Source organism: Talpa occidentalis, unplaced genomic scaffold (genome assembly GCF_014898055.3).
Source record: "Talpa occidentalis isolate TD23 unplaced genomic scaffold, MPIMG_talOcc4v2.1 talOcc4.2, whole genome shotgun sequence".
Taxonomy (NCBI): Eukaryota; Metazoa; Chordata; class Mammalia; order Eulipotyphla; family Talpidae; genus Talpa; species Talpa occidentalis.
The window spans coordinates 19,935,117-19,960,233 of record NW_023602073.1 but is presented as its reverse complement, the minus strand read 5'-3'; the positions used below and the strand labels follow the sequence as shown (position 1 = coordinate 19,960,233).

The following is a 25,117-nucleotide window of genomic DNA, read 5'->3' as shown; positions in this document are numbered from 1 at the left end:
AAGCTGTTGAGGTGTACCCTACCATTCCCGCTCTGTTCCCTGTCCACGGGGGGAAGGTGAAAAACAGCCCCCCAAGGACAATAGAGAATCTCTGGCGCCACCTAGCGACCAGGAAAAAAGTCACTAACACCCCATAAAACAGGAAATTTCTTAAGACTGCTTGAAAAGGGCAGAAGGCTTCTGGAGGACCCAGTGGCCAGGCGAAGTTATTCCACGCCAGGCCCCTTCCGACCAGCAGTCTGAGCCCACAAGAGGGAGCAGGCACCCACGTCCGGGGCAGACCGGGTGCGCAGAAGAGTGTGCCTGAAACCGGAGGCGCGGGGACTGCATCCCGCTTCGCCATTTGAGAACAGGGACATTTCTTCAGTAAAAACTGCCTAAAACCAGCAGAAAGCTCCCCAGAAGACAGAGATGGCTCCTGGAAGAGCCAGAGGGGAGCGGAGAAGTTCACCCAAGATGTCAGTCAGTCCGAGCAACACAGAGTCCCAATGCATACGACAATTAGAAAACAGACAGTAGGGAGTAGAAGAACCACACGCAACCTAACAACTCCTCAGGAAAGAAGCACACCACAAAAAGAAAACCACTCCCAGATTGCAACGACAGCAACTTGGAAGAACTTCTGAGCCTTCCAGAAAGAGAATTTAAAATTGCCATGATTAAAAAAGTGATAGATCAGAAGAAGGAAATTGAGTCCCTAAAGAGGGAAAACAATGGTTAGAAGAATGAAATTGAGTCCCTAAAGAGGGAAGTAAAAGAAATGCAGGAGATCAAAGAATTAATGGAGGAACTAAAGAACTCCGGGAAAAGCAAGGAAAGCAGAATAGATGAAATGGAAGAACGAATAAGTTCTCTTGAAGACACAGAAATAAAAAGAACCAAAACAGAAAAGGAAAAGAAGTACGAAGGAAAAAGAATGAAGAAAGACTTCGGGAACTATCTGACTCCATGAGGAAAGGAAATATAAGAGTTATAGGAATTCCAGAAGGAGAGGAGAGAGATGTAGGAACAGAGAAAATATTCCAGGAGATAATTGAAGAGAACTTCCCAAATGCGAAGAAGGAGCTGAAAATTGATATACAAGAAGCAAGAAGAACACCAAACTTCCACGACGAAAGGAAAAACACAGCAAGACACATAATAGTAAAGCTCCCAAGAATCCAGGACAAGGAAAAAAATGAAGCTGACAAGAGGGAAGAAACAAACAAACATTCAAAGGAAAACCAATCAGGCTGACATCAGACTTCTCTGAAGAAACACTACGGGCAAGGAGAGAGTGGAGGGACATAGTCAACAGACTCCAAGAAAACAGATGCCAGCCAAGAATACTCTATCCCGCAAAGCTCTCTTTCCTCCATGAAGAAAGAATATGGACTTCCCAGACAAAGAGAAACTCCGGAATTTCATTACGAATAAGCCCCCACTCCAAAAAATACTACAAGGAATCCTAAAGCCAGAACCTCAGAGGGACGAATAACAACGAAAGAAGACCAAAAAAAAAAAAAGTTATTAAAAGAATAAATAAAATCAAAGGAAAGAAAAACAAAATGGCAAATACAGATGCTAACATATCATATTAACTCTAAATGTAAATGGACTAAACTCTTCAATAAAAAGACATAGAGTTGCAGCCTGGATTAAGAACAAAACCCAACCTTTTGCTGTCTCCAGGAAACACATTTAGCTACAAAAGATAAAAATAGGCTCAAAGTCAAAGGATGGAAAACAATCCTACAAGCAAATGGGCCAAAAAAGAAAGCAGGAACAGCTATACTTATATCAGATAAAACAGACTTCAAACTCAAAAAAATAAAAAGAGACCCCAATGGTCACTACATTATGATTAAGGGACAATACTTCAAGAAGAAATAACACTCATTAACATATACTCACCAAACGAAAGAGCACCAAAATATATCAGACAACTGTTGTCCTCTCTGAAAACAGACATCAGAGAAAATACATACGTAGTGGGAGACTTCAACACACCATTATCAACAATGGATAGATCAACAAGACAAAAAATAAGTAAAAAACTAAAGCTCTAAATAAGGACCTAGAGCATTTGGGCTTAACAGACATCTATAGAACACTAAACCCAAAAAATAACGGAGTACACATTTTTCTCAAGCGCACACGGATCATTCTCCAGGATCGATCACATACTGGGGCACAAGACAAACATCAACAGATACACCAAGATTGAAATCATACCAACCATCTTTTCTGACCACGAAGGCATCAAACTAGAAATAAATCATAAAAAAGAAGGCAAGGAACTATCCTACCTCATGGAGATTAAAAGCCACACTACTGGAAGACCACTGGACTAACGAGGAGATCAAAGAAGAAATTAAAAAATTCTTTGAATTGAATGACAAGGAGGACACCAATATCCTAAATGTATGGGATGCAGCAAAAGCAGTAATAAGAGGAAAATATATAGCAATAGAAGCTCACATCAAAAAATAAGAAAGAACTCAAAGAAACAACCTAATCTCGAAGCTCAAAGATCTAGAAAAAAGAACAACAAAAAAACCCCAAATCCAGTAGAAGAAAAAAATAATAAAAACCAAAGCAGAAATAAATGAAATTGAAACTAAAAAACAATCCAAAAGATCAATGAACCAAGAGCTGGTTCTTTGAAAAAATAATAAAATAGACAAACCCCTAGCCAGGCTCACAAAGGAAAAAAGGAGAAATCACAAATAAACAGGATCATCAATGAAAGAGGAGAAATCACAACGGACACAGCAGAAATCAAAAGAATAATCAGTAACTACTATGAACAGTTATATGGAAACAAGTTCAACAATCTAGAGGAGATGGACAAATTCCTACAACTCTACAATCACCCAAAGCTAGATAAAGAAGAAATAGAACACCTAAACAGACCAATTACAAGCAGTGAAATTGAAACGGTAATCAAAAACCTCCCCAAAAACAAAAGCCCAGGACCTGATGGATTTACAAATGAATTCTACAAACATTCAGAGACGAATTAGTGCCTATCCTTCACAAACTCTTCCAAAAAATTGAGAAGGAAGGGACAATACCAAACACGTTCTATGAAGCCAATATTACACTAATACCAAAACCGAATAAGGACAACACAAAAAAGGAAAACTACAGGCCAATCTCCCTAAGGAACACTGATGCAAAAATCCTCAATAAAATTTTAGCTATCAGAATCCAACAATGTATCCATAAGATAATTCACCACGACCAAGTTGGATTCATTCCAGGGGCACAAGGATGGTTTAACATCCGAAAAATCAATCAACGTATCCAACACATCAACAAAAAGAAATATAAAAACCATATGATAATATCAATAGATGCTGAGAAAGCTTTCGACAAAGTGCAACACCCATTCATGATAAAAGCCCTTGAAATTCTTGGGATACAAGGAACATACCTCAACATTATAAAGGCCATCTATGACAAGCCAACAGCCAGTATCATTCTCAATGGTGAAAAGCTGAAAGCAATTCCATTAAGATCTGGAACAAGACAAGGATGTCCACTCTCACCACTGCTTTTCAATATAATACTGGATGTCCTAGCCAGAGCAATAAGACAAGAGAAAGACATCCAATGAATCCAAATAGGAAAAGAAGAAGTCAAACTATCACTATTTGCAGATGATATGATAATATACATAGAGAACCCCAAAATCTCCACAGAAAAACTAATTCAACTCATCAATCAATTCAGTAAAGTGGCAGGATACAAAATCAACACCCAAAAGTCAGTAGCCTTCCTATACACAAACAATAAATCTGAAGAAGAAGAAATCAAAAAAACCACCCCTTTATTATCGAAACAAAAAAAATCAAATATTGGGGAATAAATCTAACAAAAGAGGTAAAGGACCTATACAAAGAAAACTATAAAACACTGTTAAAAGAAATAGAAGAAGGCACAAAGAAATGGAAAGACATCCCCTGCTCATGGATTGGAAGAATAAACATTATTAAAATGGCCATCCTACCAAAAGCAATATACAGATTCAATGCTATTCCAATCAAAATTTCAATGGCATTCTTCAAAGAAATAGAACAATTATTGATGAAATTCATATGGAATCACCAAAAACCCCGAATAGCCAAAGCTCTCCTGAAAAAAAAAGAAGGGAATGGAGGCATCACACTCCCAGACTTCAAACTCTACTACAAAGCCATAATCATCAAAACTGCATGGTATTGGAACAAGAACAGACATACAGACCAATGGAATCGAATAGAAAATCCAGAAATAAACCCACAGATTTATGGTCAACTATTCTTTGACAAAGGAGCAAAGACTATGCTTTGGAGCAAAGAAAGTTTGTTCAATAAATGGTGCTGGGAAAACTGGGTCGCTACATGCAAAAGAATGAAGCTTGACCACTACCTCACACCATACACAAAAATCAACTCAAAATGGATTAAAGAACTAGACATAAGACCTGAAACCATAAAATACATAGAAGGAAATGTAGGCGAAACACTACGGGATTTGCACATCAAAGACATCTTTACTGACACATCACCCAAAGCAGTGATAGTGAAGACAAAGATAAACAGCTGGGACTACATCAAATTAAAGAGCTTCTGCACAGCAAAAGAGACAATAACAAAAACAAAGAGAAACCCCACCAACTGGGAGAACATTTTTGCACCCAACACTAATGATAAAGACTGATCACAAAAATCTGCAAAGAGCTGATGAGACTCAGCAACAACAAAGAAAATAATCCAGTCAAAAATGGGCAGAAGAGCTAAAAAGAAACTTCTCTGAAGAGGAAATGCATATGGCCAACAGACATATGAAAAAATGTTCAACATCACTTGTAATCAGGGAAATGCAAATCAAAACTACCATGAGATACCATCTCACACCAGTGAGAATGGCACATATTAAAAAAACTAGCAACAACAAATGTTGGCGAGGATGTGGAGAAAAAGGAACTCTTCTGCACTGTTGGTGGGAGTGCAAACTGGTCCAACCACTATGGAGAGCTGTGTGGAGATTTCTGGACCTACTAAACATAGAGCTTCCATATGATCCAGCAATTCCACTCCTAGGTATTTACCCAAAGGACACAGAAACATCAATTCCAAAGAGCACCTGCACCCCTATGTTTATAGCAGCACTGTTTACAATAGCTAAGCTTTGGAAACAACCCAAATGCCCAAAAATAGATGACTGGATCAAGAAGATGTGGTACATATATACCATGGAATATTACTCAGCATTCAAAAAAGATAAACACATGCAATTTGCAGCAACATGGATGGCGCTGGAAGGATCATGCTCAGCGAAATAAGCCAAAAAGAAAAAGAAAAATACTGGATGGTCTCACTCATAGCAGGAATCTAGAAAACTTAAATAAGGGACCAGGAAAATGAATATAAGAAAGTGAAAATCAAAATCAACAAAAAACTATGAACCAGAGACACTTTTTGGGGGTGGGGGGCGGGAGGGGAAGGATTGGGGTCAGAATGGGGCGTTTGCAATTGTATGGGGGAATATAAAAATAAAATTTAATATTAAAAAAAATAAATAAAAAAAAATAAATGAAAAAAAATATTTTTATTTATTTATTTATTCATTTATTATTATAAATTTTATTTTTATATTCCCCATACAATTGCGGCCCCCTATTTTGACCCCAATCCCTCCCCTCCCCACCCCCACCACCCATAGAGTGTCTCTGGTTCATAGTTGTTTGTTGATTTTGATTTTTACTTTCTTATAGTTATTCTTTTTCCTGGCCCCTTATTTAAATTTTCTAGATTCCTGCTATGAGTGAGATCATCCGGTATTTTCCTTTTTCTTTCTGGCTTTTTTATCCATCTCAATATTTTAATGTCTCTAGCCCACTTTGACAAGTTATCTATGATCTCTGACCTGGAAAGCACCTCATATCTCTATAAGTCACTATGATAAAAGTCAATGAATAATATGAACACAAGGAATATCAGAGTGTGCCATCCCATCACACATTCACACTGAATTATTGCTGAGATGGTTACATAAAGAAAGGCATTGCTAGGAAGGTGGGAACTACACTCATCAAAATGTTTCTGGAAAGGAAGGAGAATTTATGTTCTCTCCCAGATTCGTAATATCTATTTATTCTCATAGTTCATACATAATATTTCATATTTTACAAGTAAGTACCAGTGACTGGTTCTCTCATCCACTCAAAACCAGCAACTTCTGGGCTTTCAATTTTTCTGTGAAATCTATCGTTTTAGATTCTAAGGAAACTCACCAGAGCATAGTCACAAACTGTTTCCCTCAACTGAAGTGTCAGTGTGAGCAACTGACACTTAGCTCAAAGTCTGTCTCTGTATTCAGTCACATTTAGAAAAATCTGAATATGTAGAAAAAGATAAGTCCCTTTCAACCCTTCTTTGGCCTCTGGAGGTTAGACTATCTCTTTGGCACAAGCAGAGTATGTTGGTGCTGTGGGTATTCGTCATTCTTGGTAAATACCTTGGGACCAAAATTTGCAATTACATTCATTGATACTACAGAGTATTTTTCTATTGTTTGAAGTAATTATTATACCTATTTACATGAAAATTTTACTTATTACAAAAATATGTTCATAATAGAAAAAAAAAAGCTTGAAGAGAATACCTAAAACAAGGCAGAAAATATAGACCCTAAATTCACTGACTTATACCTTAGTGATAATCTGAAACCATAAAATACATTGGGAAAAAGAGACAAAAGGTTTATTGAAATAGGCCTTAGGTTCTCCCTGGTGGCACAGGTGGTTGAGCACAGTGCTGTGAAGTTGTCCACAGACTCTGCATTGCGAGTTCGATCCCTGTCAGCCACGAGACACCCACATGGTGCGGCAGACCTCTCCTGTCTCGCCCCACTGCTCCCCTCAGCAGTGTTCCAATCAGTCTGTCTGTTCTGTTCCCTGTTCTTTCTCACGTGAATCCTCTCACCCTCCTGCACATCTAGCCTGTGTCCCAGTTCTTGTATGCATAAATAAATAAATCTTTAAAAAAAAGGAAAAGGAAAGGAAAGAAATAGGCCTTAAAGATGACTCTGAGGATTGGACTCCAAAATAAAGGGAAATTAAAACAAAATCAATGAAACTGAAGAGCTTCTGCTCTGTCAAAGGAACCATTAGAAGGAAAATGCATACTACTGAATGGGAGGGGACATCTGCAAACCATATGTCAGACAAGAGATTAATATCCAAAAACATATACTCAACTAATACAATTCAAAATTTAAAAAAATCTAAAAAGAAAGAAAACATCATTTCAAAAAATGAACAATGATGTAAAATATATATAAATAAAATATTTTTTAAAAATATCCAGATGATTTGAATAGGCTCCTGTCACACAAGACAGATCTAACAGTCTGATGAAAGATGTGCATCTCTGTTTTGTGGGGAAGGCGTATCCAAGACACAGTGACATCTAATTATACACCTGTGAGAAGCTATTACCCAGGAGACAGGAAGCAACAGGTGCTGGAGAAGAGGTGAGAAAAGAGAAAAGTCATACCCTGGTATATTGATGCAATTACCATGGAGAACAGAATGAATTTTTCTCCAAGTTAAAAATAGATCTATAGTATGATCCGGTATTTCCATGCTTGGTTTTCATTCAAATAATATGAAACTATTATTTTGAAAAGATACATGCACCTCTATGCTCATTATAGCACTACTTACAATAGCAAAGAGGGTGCCTATCAAAGAATGAGGACTGAAGCAGATGTGTTTATATATACAACAGAATAATACTCAGTCATTATGAATGAAAGTCCTCTCATTGCAACAAGAGACATTGACCTTGAGGGAATTATGCTACATGAAATAAGTTAGAAAGACAAAGATCAGTAAAAAAAAAAAATTCTAAATATGCTGGAAACCCTCCATTAGAAGAAAACAAAAATATGAGCTTTGACAAATTATCCTGCATTATACTGAAAAGTTAGTATATGTTCATTTAACAAGAATATCCTAACTATTTTTACTCTGAAATCTAATCACTCAGTTTTACTAGCTTTGTGTTACTAAATATGGTTGTTAAGATTAACTGAAAATGCACAAGATAAAACTTTTGAATATAATTTTATACCTTTCTTCTACATCATAACTAATAAAATTAAGTTAGTCTTTTAGAAAGCTAAACAATTGAGCTGGAGCTACCTTATTAAATTCTTAGGGTTATAAATTTATCTGACTTGTGGTAACATACTTTTGCTAACATACTTTTGTGGTAACATACTTTTTCTATCTGAGAGATAGAAAAAATGTGTGAAGCAAAGGACTCTCAATGTTCAAATCAAAAGGTTGGGAACAGACCAGGATAAGATGCTCACACTTCAAACAGTATAATAGAAAAAAAAGTGTATTAAAGGATGAGCATTAGAGGACTCTCAGTTTGGGGAAAGGGATTGTTATTTTCAGCTCACAGGATTTGGGACCAAAACCAAACAAGGACAACACAATAAAAGAAAACTGAAGGCCAATTTTGCTAATGAACACAGATGCAATAATCCTCAATAAAATGTTAGCTATCAGAATCCAACAATGTATCCATAAGATAATTCACCGTGACCAAGTAGGATTTATTCCAGGGACACAAGGATGGCTCAACATCCAAAAATCAATCCATGTAATCCAACACATCAACAAAACAAAATATTAAAACAACCTTATAATATCAATAGATGCTGAGAAATCTTTCAACAAAGTACAACACCCATTTATGATAAAGGCCCTTGAAATCCTTGGGTTGCAAGGAACATACCTCAACATCATAAAGGCCATCTATGACAAGCCAACAGCGAGTATCATTCTCAATGGTGAAAAGCTGAAAGCATTTCCATTAAGATCTGGAACAGGACAAGGATGTACACTCTCACCACTGCTTTTCAATATAATACTGGAAGTCCTAGCCAGAGCAATAAGACAAGAGAAAGACATACAAGGAATCCAAATAGGCAAGGAAGCAGTCAAACTATCACTATTCACAGATGATATGATAATATACATAGAGAACCCCAAAAACTTCACAGAAAAACTAATTCAACTAATCAGTTTAGTAAAGTGGCAGGATACAAAATCAACACACAAAAATCAGTAGCCTTTCTATACACAAACAACAAATCTGAAGAAGAAGAAATCAAGAAAACCATCCCTTTTATTATTGAAACAAAAAAATCAAATACTTGGGAATAAACCTAACAATAGAGGTAAAGGAGAAAGAAAACTATGAAACACTGTTAAAAGAACTAGAAGAAGACACAAAGAAATGAAAGACATCCCCTGCTCAGGGATCTGAAGACAAAGGAACAAAGAATATGCCCTGGAGCCAAGAAAGTTTGTTCAACAAATGGTGCTGGGGAAACTAGGTCACTACATGCAAAAGAATGAAACTTGACTACTACCTCACATCATGCACAAAAACCAACTCAAAATGGATTAAAGAACTAGACATAAGACCTGAAACCATAAAATATATAGAAGGAAATACAGGCGAAACACTACATGACATGCACCTCAAAGACATCTTTACAAACACATCACCCAAAGCAATGATAGTGAAGGCAAAGATAAACAGCTGGGAGTACATCAAATTAAAGAGCTTCTGCACAGCAAAAGAGACAATAACCAAAACAAAGAGAAACCCCACCCACTGGGAGAACATTTTTGCACACAACACTAATGATAAAGGATTAATCACAAAAATCTACAAAGAGCTCATGAGACTCAACAAAAACAAAGAAAATAATCCTGTCAAAACATGGGCAGAAGAGCTAAAAAGAAACTTCTCCCATCTGACTGATTAGCTGAAATGCTAAAGTGAGTGCAATTGGAACCTCATGGCCAAGCAAGGTTTACTGAAGTTAAGATCTTTATGTCCTTTCTGATAAATTGATCCTCCATATTCTGTCCCATCATTGAAATTAGTGTGTATCCGGAAGTCCCAGTCTTGTGAACCACTGCAAAATTGTTCCTGGCCACCTTTGGTTGGGCACTATCAAAGGTCATTTGGTGCCTAGCATGCCTGCCATCAGAACCAAAGACAGTGGAGCCATGGGCTGCAGGTCCAGCCAAGTCAAATCAACACCACAACCAAGCTGTATTATATCCCCTCCTGTAAGAAGACTTGATTTTACCACTTTTCTTTCCTGGGTTTTTGGGGAAAAGGGGGTCTAAAAGATTAGTTTCAAGCCCTGACAAATATTGTCTTTGATTGCAGTTTCTCTTCTCAGAGTGTTATCGGTGTTCCATTTTTCTGAGAAAGTCAGACCATACACACATCATTTATATTTGGTCTCCAAGGTCCCAGTAGCACTGCCTGGGTCTGTATCAGATGAGCCAGGTGTTGAGAATCCCACACCACTGCACGACTGTTTTCCCATCCAGTTCTACCAACCCCAAGTCAAAGCCTTGGTTAAAAATATCTCTGGCAGTTCTTCTCAGGTCAGTGAACAATGGAGGAATACACTCTGGTGCACAGCTTTGTCTGTAGGTGTCCATGGTGTGGTTGTGGGAGGAGGTGTCTATGGTCTCTGGGTGGGGGTGCTAGAAGCTGAGCTCGCTGAGCTAGCTTGAGGTCATGCTGCAGCTGCCCTGGCTGAAGGGTGAAGTCTTTACCTTATTTTTTTAAACTTATTTTTGTTTAAATGCTTTTATCAAAAATATTTTGTGCTATCTACATTTGTGTACCTATGTGTTTTTAAGGGCATGTTTCACAATTATCCTTTTTCCATCAACTTTAAGAGATATAAAATTTGGTGGTAAAAACTGTCAGCTGTTGAAAAATTGATAAAATTATTTAGCTTCTCTCTATATTGAAATTCTATCTGACCCTACATCACCCTCCAAGCACATAATTACTCGTAAGAAACATCATAACCCACCTGTCAGAGAGGAGACAAAATACAGTCTGCTTATTTTCCTGACCTACTGCCTCACTTTTATCCATTATTTTTGTATCATGATTTCTATTATAATGGGCAAAAATCACTCATATTTTATTTCATACTGAACATTTAAATCAACCTTAGCATCCTTATCCTCTTTTCCTACTACTTCTACCAGCATAATTTTATAAGCCAAAATGGAAGCTTTTCTTTTCTTTAAGAAAATTATCTTAAAAGAAAATTACCTTTAACAGTAGTTATCAAAAGACAGGGATGGCCATATGAAAATGTTTAGTGAGACAAAAGTGATAATACAAAAGAATGCTTGTTTTTAGGGGAATGTCTTTTACTAACATCCACTTTTTCTTCTCTGTGAAACTTCACTAATGGAATAAAACCCATCTAAGAGCTTACCTCAGACATTATAAATAAATAGTAGTGATGGTAACACCCTCAAATGAATTCCTTGTGTCCTTTTTTCTTTTTCACTTTAACAGACCAATGGAAAAAAACAATGAAACATTTGGGGAGAACTTCATTTTTCTTGGGTTCTCAGTCCAGCTGCAGCTGGAGGTCATCCTTTTTGTGGTAGTTTTGATATCCTATCTTCTGAGCCTCATGGGCAACACAGCCATCATCCTGGTCTCCTACCTGGACTTCAAACTTCACACATCCATGTATTTCTTCCTCACAAATCTTTCCTTTCTTACCTCTGCTTCACTACTAGCATTGTCCCTCAATTATTGTGGAATTTGAAGGGACCAGCTAAGACCATCACCTGGATGGGCTGTGTGATCCAACTCTTCGTATCCCTCTCACTGGGGCCCACTGAGTGTGTTCTGCTTACCATCATGGCGTTTGACCTTTACGTGGCTGACACGACTATCATGCACCCGTCGTTTTGCAAGTCCTTAGCAGGAATAGCGTGGCTAAGTGGAGTTGGAAACACACTCATCCAAGGGACCATCACCCTCCAGCTTCTTCGATGTGGACATCACATCTGCACCACTTCTTATGTGAAGTGCCTGCCATGATCAAGTTGGCCTGTGTTGACATTCATGCAAATGAAGTCCAGCTTTTTGTGGCCACATTAGTTCTCCTCCTTCTTCCTGTGTCACTGATATTGGTTTCCTATGGATTCAATGTTCAAGCATTGATAAAAATTAAATCAGTCCAAGCTTGGCACAAGGCCCTAGGGACCTGCAGTTCCCACCTCATCGTGGTATCCCTCTTCTTTGGGACTAGCTCAGCCATGTATATCCAACCAAAGAGATCATATGGCTATTGTCCAGGGAAAGTTCCTTACCCTCCTTTATACTGTGGCAGCTCCCACCCTCAACCCTCTTATATGTACTTTAAGGAACAAGGATGTGAAAGGAGCCCTGAGGTGATTGTTGAGAAAAGAACAAAATTCCTAAGTAAAAAAGAAAAAGGAAGCAGTGACTTTCTGGGCTAGAAAGTTATTATTAAGGAGCCCAAATATTAAATACTCCAAACTCTAGATTATACTATACAGGTTGCTTACCTCTCTGTCTATATTTATGTACAGTATGGCTGACATGGTCTGGAAAATACAAGTTGAATCTTGGACTTGTAAACGCATGACACCTCTTGTGTGTGTGTGTGTGTGTGTGATAAATATTCAACACTCATGAAATGTCTTTTTTTTTATTTATACAATAGCTGGGGTACAGGCCAGAGGTGCTGGAGGATGAGAGGATTCACCAGAGACAGAGCGGGGAGCAGAACAGGCAGAGGGACCAAAGACACTGCTGAGGGGAGCAGCAGGCAAGGCAGGGGAGGTCTGCTGCACCATGTGGGTTTCTCCCTACTGGTGGGGAATCGAATCCGTGCTGCAGAGCCTGCAGACAGCTTCACAGCACTGTGCTCAACCCACTGCGCCACCAGGGAGGCCCACTCATGAAATGTCTTTGAAGGGATGAAGTACATACTCAGACTGGGAGATTTTTGACCTATTGTGTAATCAGGTTTGGGATCTCTAGAGTGTTAATATATCCAAAGCGTCAAGATTTCACTCAAAATTCAAATCAACACAAGGCAAATAGCCACAATATGAATTTATTTAGGGATGGGTGTCCTGCATTACAATAATAAAAGCATACAATGAAATTAACAACAAAACAGGGTAATGAACCTAGGCAGTTTGTGAGATTGGTGCAGAGTGGGTGGGACAGCTTCAAGAACCTTCTGTGTGGGATGATGATGGGGAAGAGGAGGAGGTGGTGGAGGGTGAGTTTGGGGGCGATCACCACATCTCAGGGCAAGAGTCCCTGGTGGCTTTTGCCAAACTCTGGAAAAGGCTTCAGGGCTACAGGCATGGAGTTCATAAGCATCTCAAATTGCTTGATTTTGATGCCTGGACTTATGGTATCTCTCTTTGGTATGTAATATTAATTTTGATTGTGGCAGGGACTTTCCACACAGCCAGGTCTGTATCTGCCCTTGCCTTTCTTGTTTTTTATCCTTGTTTTTCAGCATCTTTATAACCAAGTTGTTGAGAACTTAAGTAACTATCATGATTGCCCTTACCTTTCATCAGTCAGGATCCTCACAACATCACAGTGTCCACACAATACATATGCATTTTTGCATATGGTTAGGGAATTATAATAGTGTTTAATATTGAAACAGGAAATTGAAAAGCATATATCAGGGTGTGGAAATCACAGTAGTATTTCCTTTGTAAAAGTGCCCTGGTATAATATTAATGAAAATGTGTTGTACACACACATGATTTCAGTTCTTTCAAGAAGTAAACACAAAAAATTTTGAAGATGTGTCTTTTTGTAGTAAAGACCAGATCTATGAATCTACTCAAAATGTTATTAAGAAAAAAATATTTATTTTTAAAAAGAAAAACAGGGCCTCCCTGCTGGTGGGAGGGGCTAAGCACAGCACTGTAAAGCTATCCGCAGCCACTGCAGCATGAGTTCAATGTGAGTAGCCAGGGAGCTACCCACATAGCACAGCAGACCTCTCCTGTCTTGCCCGCTGCTCCCCTCAGCAGTGTATTTCAGTCAGTCTGCCTGTTCGGCTCCCCACTCTCTCTGGTGAATCCTCTCACCTCCCCACACCTTTGGCTTACACCCCAGTTCTTGTATGCACAAATAAATATATCTTAAAAAAATAAAATCTTGGAAGAAGGATTATTCTAAGAGAAAATGAGGTTCCCTTCATCCTAAAGAAAAGTACAAAGGATGACTAGGATGATGGATTATTTTATAGGTGTCAGGCGAAAGTCAACAAAGTCTCCTTTTGGGGCTACTGTTTTATCTTGGTAGTTAGAACCCAAGAGAACCTGCTTGGGACAATGTGGGATACAGGGTGGGTGTATTTAAGAATTTGTTGAATATGTGCCATGGAGATGGGAAAGACAAACACCAGGAGACATGTAGATAGACATCTGGGCAGAACTGAGAATCTACTTAAAATTAAAAAAGATCAATGATTTGTTAATGGCATATTTCAACATACTTGATGTGTATCTCCAGGAATACTTGCATGCCTATAGTATTGAGGAGATGGCCCTCAACCACCAGGCAGACGGTTTCCCAAGGGAGATGTAATGAAAAGACAGGGGAAAGAACATTTAGCTGTGATGAAAATAATTTAAACTTATGAGCCAACAGGATATGTGCAGAATATTTATGTTTAATACATAGTATATTAGTGATGGGAATTGAACGTTGACAATGACAGAAATGAGACAGCAACTCAATGGTGGGAAGTAATGAGGGCAGAGGTTAAACACCTCTGTGATTTGCCTTAGTGATAAACAGCAATGAAAGGTCAGAGGAACAAAGATTTTCTTTCAGAATGATCTCCTGGGACAATTCTGTGGATACTACAGAGCCCAGTACTAATTGCCACTTAGGAGAACCACGTCTCTGGGAACTTTTCAGATTCAGTGTCCTCTGTCCCCTCCAGTCTCCCCAGATGAGCTGATCCTCAGGGATCTTCACTCCAGTAACAGCCCTACAAGCACTATGCGCACCTCAGCCACTGACTCCTCATTTCAAGGTAACAATAACTGGAGCCCGATGGGTCCAAGTTCTTTTCTATGTTAAGATGATGATCTGTGTGCAAAGGAAGGTGGCAAACTTACTCTCTCTTGCCGTTCTCACTTGTATGCATGCCTTGGCTTCCCATCTGCATCATGTCTATTCTTCTTAATATTCAATGGTGAATTCAGACTCAGGTTTAATGTGATTATCTCTGAATGGGGTGGTCATATGATACACTATGTCATTCAGTTCTACATCATGTGGAATACAAGCTTTCTGCAAGCTTAAATAAGATAATAGATTTTCTTATAAATAAGTAATTCATTCAATAATGTGAATTGATTATTCATGGCATTTCTGTTGAGATAGTGTGCAAGTATGGGAGGTGGGCAACAGAAACACAAGGGAAATTCTTCTTGGACTGGGAAGGTAAAGTAAAATCTGAAGCAGGACTAAAGAGATCAGCACATCTGGATTTTATCTTATTCATTTGATAGAAAATATGACTTTTTTCCCCATTGATGAAGCAAATGAGAATTGACCTTGAATGAGTGAATGGAAGAATGATGACTGTGTGTGTTTGTGTGTGTGGATGTGTATGCTTGTAGTTGTGAATGCATTTACTAGAATTAGGAGAAATATTTGTAAACTGGTTTGCTCCTTAATGGTCCTTTTATACTCTCATTTACTATTATGTTTGTCTTTCACTATTTCGAGAGAACATTCATTTTCTTGGTGCTGATATGTTGAATGTCCATACCCCTGATCTCATTTTATTTCCATGGACTTGTAAGTGTCATTAAAAAAAAAGTTAAAATATTAGCTATAATCATTTGATTACATCCTTTGATTACAATCATGAGAACAGCTTAATTTATTTTACCTTCTTGGTTAATTTGCAAAACAAGTAATAAAACAAATTCTATTTTGCAGTTGTCTGCTAGGGAAACATATTGAGACCTGAGTGACTTTATTGATGATGTATAGAAAGTGCGTGTTTGTCCCAACATGAAATAAAGTGATGGTCTTAGGAATGTGTTTTGTATGAGTGAATAAATTGACTATTTAACACATTAATTGCTTATAACTGGAGCTTCAGAAAAGCTAGTTCTCTACTAGAAGAAGAAATTCTGGTAAGTATGCTGTACCTTGAGACAGCCTGGTTCATTCACTTACAGCCCTCCTTTCCCTGATTCTCATTCCTCCATTCAGATTTAAACTTTATATTCATTATAGGGCCTTAAAACCTGTGTCCTTTCTATTTTACCACACGGAAGGAGGTAATGAGCTCATTTTCTGCATTCATCACAGGAAATTGCATCCTGATGCGCTGTCCATCCTGATGGACTAAACTATTTAACTAATCCCTAAGGGAAATATTCTTTTGAGATTATGTGCATAGTCATTCAACGTTTAGAAGTGAATGCTACTATTACTACTTTCTAGGGTAAATATTTCACAAAAATAACTATCATCTCTAGAAGCTGTCATTTATGTAACATGAATTCTTGAAAAAAAATGTCAGCTCAAGCTTATTTTTAGAGAGCTGAGAAGTTACAATTGTCAGTAAATCTGTACTCTCATTACTTTGTTTCTTGCCATTTAAATTTAAGTATTTGTCATAGCTATAAACTAAATTGAATGTATTTTTATTTGTCTGACTTTTTTTCCTTTTTCCTTCTTTATTTTTTTCTGTGATATATTTTATCTTAGTTTCTTCCTGATTATCTGTGAGAAGGTTCTTCTTTCCTGATTAGCCTTCCTGTGCCTCTCTTTCCAAAGTCCTGTCATTCATGTCATTGTCTGAAGCTTCAGCAGGATGGTAGCCAGTGTGCCCAGTGTGGCTGCAATTTCACTCAACTCTTTCTTTTTTCCAAAATTTATTTATTTATGCATACAAGAAATGGGGTACAGGCCAGAGGTGTGGTGGGTGAGAGCATTCATGAAAGACAGTTGGGAGCGAAACAGGCAGATCTATTGAAATACTCTGCTGAGGGGAGCAGTGGGTGAGACAGGACAGGTCTGCTGTGCCATGTGGGTCACCCCCCCCCGGCCGGGATCAAACTTGTGCTACAGTAGCTGCAGATTGCTTCATAGTGTTGATGCTTAACCCCTTGTACCGGGAGGGAGGCCCTTCTCTCAGTTCTTTCAAAGAGTTCTTTGAAAAGGCTGATACTGTGATCAGTGTCCAATCAGATACTCTTTCTAAGCTCCTCTAATACTTTCTGTCTCTGAACAGATAATGGGCATCACCAATAGCAGTGCCAAGGAGGACTTCATCCTGGTGGGCTTCTCTGACCAGCCCCACCTGGAAAAGATACTCTTCGTTGTAGTTTTGGTGTCCTATCTGTTGACCCTGGTGGGGAATACCCTCATTATTTTGGTCTCCTCCATCGACCCTAAACTCAAAACACCTATGTACTTCTTCCTAAGTCACCTCTCCCTAGTAGATATCTGCTTTACCACCAGTATTGTCCCCCAGCTGCTGTGGAACCTCAGGGGACCAGCCAAAACCATCACACTCCTGGGCTGTGTGGTCCAGCTCTATGTGTCCCTGGCAACGGGCTCTGCTGAGTGTGTTCTGCTGGTGGTCATGGCATTTGACCGCTATGCTGCTGTATGCAAACCTCTGCACTATGCCACTGTGATGAACCCCAGGGTGTGCAGGGTTCTGACAGGGATTGCGTGGCTGTGTGGAATAGGAAACTGTCTCATCCAGTGTACTGTCACTCTCCAGCTGCCTCGCTGTGGACACCGGCAGATCTATAATTTCGTCTGTGAGGTTCCCTCAATGATTAAACTTGCCTGCGTGGACATCCATGCCAATGAAGTCCAAGTGTTCATTGCTTCATTAGTCTTGCTCCTCTTGCCCTTGTCATTGATACTGATGTCTTATGGATTAATAGTCAGGGCTGTTGTAAGGATCAAGTCAGTCCAGGCGTGGCGCAAAGTCCTGGGGACATGTGGATCCCACTTGACAGTAGTGTCTCTCTTCTATGGCACTGCTCTAGTGATCTATGGCCAGCCTAACAGCTCTTTTGCCCATACTCATGGAAAATTTATCTCCCTATTTTATACAGTAGTGACCCCAACCCTCAATCCCCTCATCTACACACTGAGGAATAAAGATGTGAAAGGAGCGCTGAGGAGACTATTTTACAGAGACAAGGGCTCATAACAAGGAGGCAGAGCGCACAGTGGCCAAGTTTTGTGACAAAATGAAACTGAAGGTCACCTTGGGTATTCCTCCACTGAGGAGCTTTACAGTTCTATGAGGAATGGATAACCTTCTGTCCTCTCTGGTCTCTTTCCCAGGCTTCATCTGGATCCTGTCTCCAAACTCTTTAAATTCCATTGTTGATATCATTGTGCTTCTTGCCTTCCTTCCTGTTCTGTATTTTTTTAACCTCCCTATTTTTAATCACTCCTTCCTTTTTCTTATTATTGTCTCCTTTTTTGCTTTGTTTTCTTTCCATTTTATTCTTATTTTTCCTTCCTTTGCCCTTCTTTATTTTCTTACTTCATTTTCCTTTTTTTTTAATTTTATTTTTATATCCCCCCATACAATATTGCAACTCCCTTATTCCCCCCCCCCATAATGTGTCTCTGTTCATAGCAGGAATCTAGAAAACCTAAATAAGGGATCAGGAAAAAGACTAACTATAAGAAAGAAAAAATCAAAATCAACAAACAACTATGTACCAGAGATACTCCATTTTCCTTTAACTCTTCCTTTATTTACTTAACCTTTTATTGACTTTTTCCTGTTCCTTTGTATTATGTGTTTCTACCATTTATCCCCTTCCCAAAAAAATAACTAAAATTTTGTAAAAAAAAAAAACTATTAATCCCTAAATGTACCAGTTATCAAACACAAAGTTTTCATTTGCTTAGAAATGGTAGAGAGAAGTGATTTTCACCAGAGAATTGAGAACTGAATTTACCTCAACAACAACCTTTTGGAGATTGTGCAAGTTTTATTAAACTTTCTGTTTTTGTGTATCCAGCTTTTCTTAGGAAAAAAAGGAATGCATTTTATTCTTATGTTGACCAAAAGATTGAATAGGTCTTACAATTAAAATAGCTGGCAGGAAGTAATCTGTAAATATCAACTAGCATCCTTCCTTCTTTCTAATCCCCTGCTCAGAGGAGTTCTCCTTAATCCATGTTTATTACTTTTAACTGTAAAAATATAAAATCTTAATCAGTAATTTCTTATCCATTACACTTAGATCTGAATGAAATTATAATCACCTGAAAATAGGGGAAAATAAGTCAATCACTTTTTTGGCCTTTATGATATGGAAAATCAAGTGATTTACTTTTTCACTAACTTAGAGAAAGCATGAGACACTTGCTTGAATGCTGATAATAGCATTGAAGTATCTAAAATTGTCTTAATCATTTGCAGAGCTGTAGATCATTACTTGGTATCTCTGACCCTTAGTTTCTCAGTTTCTGAAATGATGAGAACATCAAGGATTTTTTATGAGTATTTTAGGTGTCAGAAGGCATAAGGACAGTAAATATCTGTCATCATTCTCAAACGCTGTTGGTAATAAGCATGGTGTCAGACTGCATGAACTAGATGGCAAATGTATTTATTGTTCTAGGAATACATTATGTGGGTAGTCAATAGTCACTATTACTTCTCTCCTAGGCTCACCTGTGAAAATCAAATGAGTTCAGCTTTTGACATCTGAAGGAATATGTTGGTTGTTTGATTTAAATATATTTTGTCATAGACCAAGCAATGGTAATTAGTCTACTGTGATCTAAGGATTTGACTCAACTGATACAATGATTGTGATTCAATTATAACATTTAGTATTGCTTTGGAATCTGTAGTTTTACATTCCTACAGTTTGGAGAAAAAGTATTCCTCACACAAATTCTAAGGAAAGATATCCTTATCCAAAGAGTATGTGGCATCCTCCCATTAGTCATAATGTTTACCTCCCAATCTACAATCTGGATTCATCTACTACAGAAATATCAGATGCATGCTGAATGGTAAGTCCCCTTTTAGAGCTGGATCAACCTAATCCCTTACTCACCTGTACAATTATCCAAATTTTTAAAATTGAGTTTTGATAACTACAACTCTTTCTATTATCCTCACAGTTACCTTTTCTCATTCTGACATCATTTTTACTAAATTCCTTGTAATGAAACTCAGCCAATAATACATTTATATGGATAAAATAGACCTATGATCTCTGCCCTTCAGAATTTTCCTTAAGATGAAAACTTGTGCACAAAGAACATTGATTAACATTTCAATGACTTCATTATATGCACAGTCAATAACTTATGCTCACTCTATGTTTATAACTTTGAAGGATTAGACAATGCTAGCACTTTCCAAAAATAATAGGTAATAGTCCTGTGAAATAAATTTCATGATTAATGACACAATTAACAAACCAATTTAAATTCAGAATAGGTGAAAAATTAAACAAAAGGCCATGTATATTGATGTCTATGTGTTTGAGAATTTCATACTAAAGGCAGATCTCTTGATGACTCAGCAGTTCTGTGAATGAAGAGATCAAACCACAAATGTACGTGGAGTAAAGAAAATTGTTGTCCAAGTAAGGATGTCTGGAATGTGTCAAGGCAGAGGGCATCACTGGCTTCCAATGACGTTTATCAGCAATAAAAAAAACAAATACATTATACTTTCATACTATACAACACTTTGTTAAATAAAATACTATTTTATTTAAAGCATGGTTTTTCAAGTTCACATTTTCCCATTGTTTAAATGTTATTGCCATAAACCTAAGTGATTTATTTAAAAGAGCAAGGGAGTTTCCAGTGCATAGCAAATTGAACAAAGTGCTTATTTCCCTTCCTTTCTAAAGTCCATATAAATTATGTTAAATATAAGATCAAATTATCAACAGGGAAAATTGAACTGCAAAAGAACTGAGTAGAGAAGAGATCAAAAACTTTTGGAAGCAAAACATGGAAGGGACTGAATGACTTATACAAGCAAAGAGGAAACATCTTTTTTCAGAAGATTGGGAGACAGAAGAAGGCAGTGAGAATAAAAATATTTGTTCTGCCCCAATTTGGAGCAGCAAATGAAGCTTAACAAAAGCAAGCATTATGTTATGTCAGAAGGCAGGTTGTGAATGAGACTAAAGTCAGAACAATTTGAAAATCTGCCTCAACAAATTGCTGAGTGCCCAGTGGACTCTGGTAGAAGACGATGGGTGGGTTGGTGGTGAGTGAGGAGTCATAACACACATTTGAAGAGGGATGGATATGTATCTCCAAAGCATGTACAGTGCTGTAAATCAATGTTACTGCAAATAAAAAGTTATATTTTGTTTTTCTCAAAAAATGTATATCAAAATTTGATAGTTCCTGGCCCACACAAGCAGAAAGGCTTCTTTCTGATAACAAACTGGATAAAGGAGTATTCACCCTTAGAAGGCTAATACCTAGAGCCTTCTGACCGCCACACCAAAAAAGAGTGTGATTTGGTGGCAGGTCTTTCAGGTGCGAAAACTTTCAGGGCTTCCTTTCCTGCAATTACTCCCCATTCTGCCCCACAGCAATGGCAGCCAGCCTTATAACTCTAGGCAGGAAAATGGAAGTGTTGTCTATGGAGAATGTAGACCTCTACAATCACAAAAGTGACTGTAATTTGAGGGTTCCCAGTAAGTGCCTTGATCTTCCTGTCGCCATCTTGTCAATAAGCTCTGCCAAGAGCACTGCATTCCTGGTGAGCTTTTGGTGAAGGTGTTAAAGAGCCACCCCTACATGAAATGGATTGCGTGACTGTGAGTCCTCACCCACGTGCTTAAAAGGGACTTATTAATGCTCAACTGCAGGCACACACAAAAGGTTAATAAAAGGTTTATTTACAAGAGAAGTGGAAATGAAGAAATGAGTAACTCAGGGAGAAAAAGAAGGAGATAAATTCCTGAATGCTGGGCCTCCCCGGTGGCATAGTGATTGAGCGCTGGGCTGCGAAGCTGCCCGCAGCCTCTGCAATGCCGATTCAATCCCCCGCTGCTCCCTGTACACTGGAGGAGGGCCCCGCATGGCACACAGACCTCTCCTGCTGCCCGCTGCTCCCCTCAGCAGTGTGCTTCGGTCCTTCTGCCTGCTCTGCTCCCCGCTCTGGCTCTGGTGAATTTTCTCACCCTCCCTGGCTCTGGTGAATTCTCTCACCCTCCCACGCTTCTGACTATACCCAGTGCTTGTATAAATAAATAAATAAATCTTTAAAAAAAAATTCCTGAATGTGTCCTATCCGTTCTGCGGACCTGGAATCCCAATTACCTGCTGAGAGCTGGTGAAAAGCCAAGTGCCCAAGAGAGCAACACCAGTCCACTTTTCTCTTTCTGGTATCTCTCTCTCTCTTTCTCTCTCTCTCTCTCTCTCAATCTCTCTCTCTCTCTCCTCCCTTTCTCCTCACTTTCCATCCTCCACCCACTCTCTCTCATTCTCCCTCACTCTATCTCATAACCCTACAGAATTCTTACTCTGTCAGGTATCATTCTAAGAAATGGAACCACATGTATCTCTTGTACCACTGTCCTCATATTCTAGTTTCCTTGTTGTTTCAAGATTTCAAGAGTTAGATAAGACAGAAATTACAATGATTTAAACTAAATTTAAGTCTATAATTAAGTATAGGGTTAGGGCTAATATTCAGCTCATAACACCTGGAGCTTCACTTTCCGAATTCATATCCTACTTCCTCACTTTAATAGCTATGTGGCTTGTCTACAAATTGCTTCCCTCTTTATAGTATAGATTCTTCATGTAAAATAATGGGACAATATTGATAACATACTTTAATGTATTATTTAAAAGAATTAATTATAAACTTTATTTAAGTGTGTAGCAATATTCTTGACCTTTGTTAAGCCGCTATTTGAGATTAGCTTTTTATCACATGACTGTCATAGCTATTAATATATAAGTAACTATGATTCAAATGTTTCAGTTAGAAAAGATTGTGACTAGTTTAATATTAACTACTTCTATCCAAAGAGCATTAGCCTAGAATATCCAGTCAGCAATAAAACATTAAGTATTAAAGCATAAAAGGAAGAATGCAAACCCTTTACTGACAGGTAATGGTGTGTGAATAGAAATCAAAAGAATCTTTAAAGTTCTGGGCCTCCCTGGTAGTGCAGGGGTTAAAGACAGCACTGTCAAGCTATCACCAGCCACTGTAGCACAAGTTTGATCCACAGCCAGCCAGGGAGCAACCCACATAGACTTCTCCTGCTGCTCCCCTAAGCAGTGTATTTCAGTAGATCTGCCTGTTCTGCTCCCCACTCTCTTGGTGAATCCTCTCACACCCTGAACCTCTGGCTTACACCCCAGTTCTTGTATGCATAAATAAATAAATCTTTTTTTAAAAAAATAATCTATGAAGTACAGCTGTTGTATGTAAACTAAGTGAGCCATTGAATAAATTCAAGGAACAAAAATTGATTAGCTGTCTAAATACTGGCTAGCAATAAAAGGTAGATTATTTTTTAAATGCAAGTGAGAATAACATGAAATATTTGGAAACAAATATTTTTGAAAAATATACAGTAGAAGAAAACAGACTATGCACCTTGTCATCAGCATTAGAAATATATATGAGGATTCAGATCCAATGGTGACTAAAGAAGAAACAAAGATAAAGAAATGCAACAACATGACACTAAGACTTGTAACATGCAAGAAACTATATTTAGAAAAAAGTCTTTCCACTGGATGAGAGAAGATATTTACACCTCATTTGTCAAAAAAGGGTTAAAATGCACAATGTGAATTACTCAAACATTCAAATATAAAATATTGACAACCCAGTTAATAAAAGGGAGATGATATGAATAGTGACTTCTCCTAAGAAGACAAACAGTTGGCCAATACTCTCATTAAAAGTTGATCATCATCTGATATCAGTAAGGAAATGCAAGGAAAAACTCTCAAATGTTACAACATTTAAGGAGTAAATGTGGTGTCCTAGAGATGTAATGAGGTCCTATAACTCTTCAGGTAGAGGTTTCATGACAGCTACATAGAAGTTAAACACGTATTTTTAATTTGGGTTAGGTCTTGGTCATAGTGAAATCTAAAATTTTCTCTAACACTTTATCTATGAGTTTATAGTAATATCAAAATTATTAATATGGGGGCCTCCCTGGTGGTGTAAGGGGTTAAAATGCAACCTATGAAGCTATCTGCAGCCACTGCAGCACCAGTTCGATCCCTGACCAGGGAGCAACCCACATAGCGCAGCAGACCTCTCCTCTCTCACCTGCTGCGCCCCTCAGCAGTGTATTTAGTCAATCTGCCTGTTGTGTTCCCCATTCTGTCTCTGGTGAATCCTCTCACCCCCTACACCTCTGGCCTGTACCCCAGCTCTTATGTGCATAAATAAATAAATCTTAAAAAAAATTAATATGAAAAATAACAAAATCCAAGGTACCTTTGCTTTGGACAAAGAGATTGTGATGTTAAAAAAGATGAATCTCCTTTCAATTTAAAAATTGAAGGGGACAGTTACCTTTTCATGTTTCCCTGAATGAGAGATGGCTACATATATGGCCTTTATTACATTACGTGGCCTTTATTACTACACCTAATTGTTAGAATTTTTATCCTGAAAGGATATTGAACTTTGCTAAATGTTTTGTCTAACTACTGAAATGATCATGATTTTTATCATTTTTGTTGTTTGTTCAACTTGATTACTCAATATTGACCTGTGAAATTTTCTTTCCTTGGTAATTTAGTGTTACCATCACGTACATTTCTAGGAAAAGATCTGTTTCGACAAGGTATTAAATTTGTTGTCATATCAATGTTTATAGTGGTTTCTTGTAATCCTTTGTATTGGTGGCATCAGTTGTAATGTCTTGTCATCATTTCCAGTTTTGCTTAAGATCTATTTTTGTTAGTCTAGCTAAAGTTTTTTTCAATTTTGCTTATCTTTTCAAATAACCAGTTCTTCCTATTTCTGATAATTCCCTTTCTCTAGGCTATTTTATTTCTTTTATCCTGTTCCTTATTTCATTCCATCTTCTAAATTTGAACTTAGGTTGTTTTTCTTGGCTAATCTCTGACCTATAAAATTGGGATGTTTGTTAAATAGGTATAAGTTTCTTCTGGAGCTAGTGTTACATGCCATAACTTTTAGTATGCTATGTGTACATTTTCATTTG

The 25,117-nt window shown here is 38.0% G+C and overlaps 1 protein-coding gene and 2 pseudogenes across 1 annotated transcript; 2 read left to right on the top strand and 1 right to left on the bottom strand.

Moving 5' to 3' along the window:
• Positions 1-3,704: 3,704 nt before the first annotated feature.
• On the top strand, positions 3,705-12,293 carry LOC119253563 (olfactory receptor 2G3-like; annotated as a pseudogene).
• On the bottom strand, positions 7,245-10,516 carry LOC119253058 (voltage-dependent anion-selective channel protein 2-like; annotated as a pseudogene).
• A 4,876-nt stretch (positions 12,294-17,169) lies between the features above and the next one.
• Positions 17,170-18,105, top strand: LOC119253104 (olfactory receptor 2G3-like). The gene has a single exon (XM_037520758.1). The coding sequence runs from the start codon at positions 17,170-17,172 to the stop codon at positions 18,103-18,105; it is 936 nt and encodes a 311-aa protein (XP_037376655.1).
• Positions 18,106-25,117: the final 7,012 nt, after the last annotated feature.

Excerpts from the sequence above, each read along its gene's own strand:
- LOC119253104 (XM_037520758.1), top strand. The coding sequence starts at position 17,170 with ATGGGCATCACCAATAGCAGTGCCAAGGAGGACTTCATCCTGGTGGGC.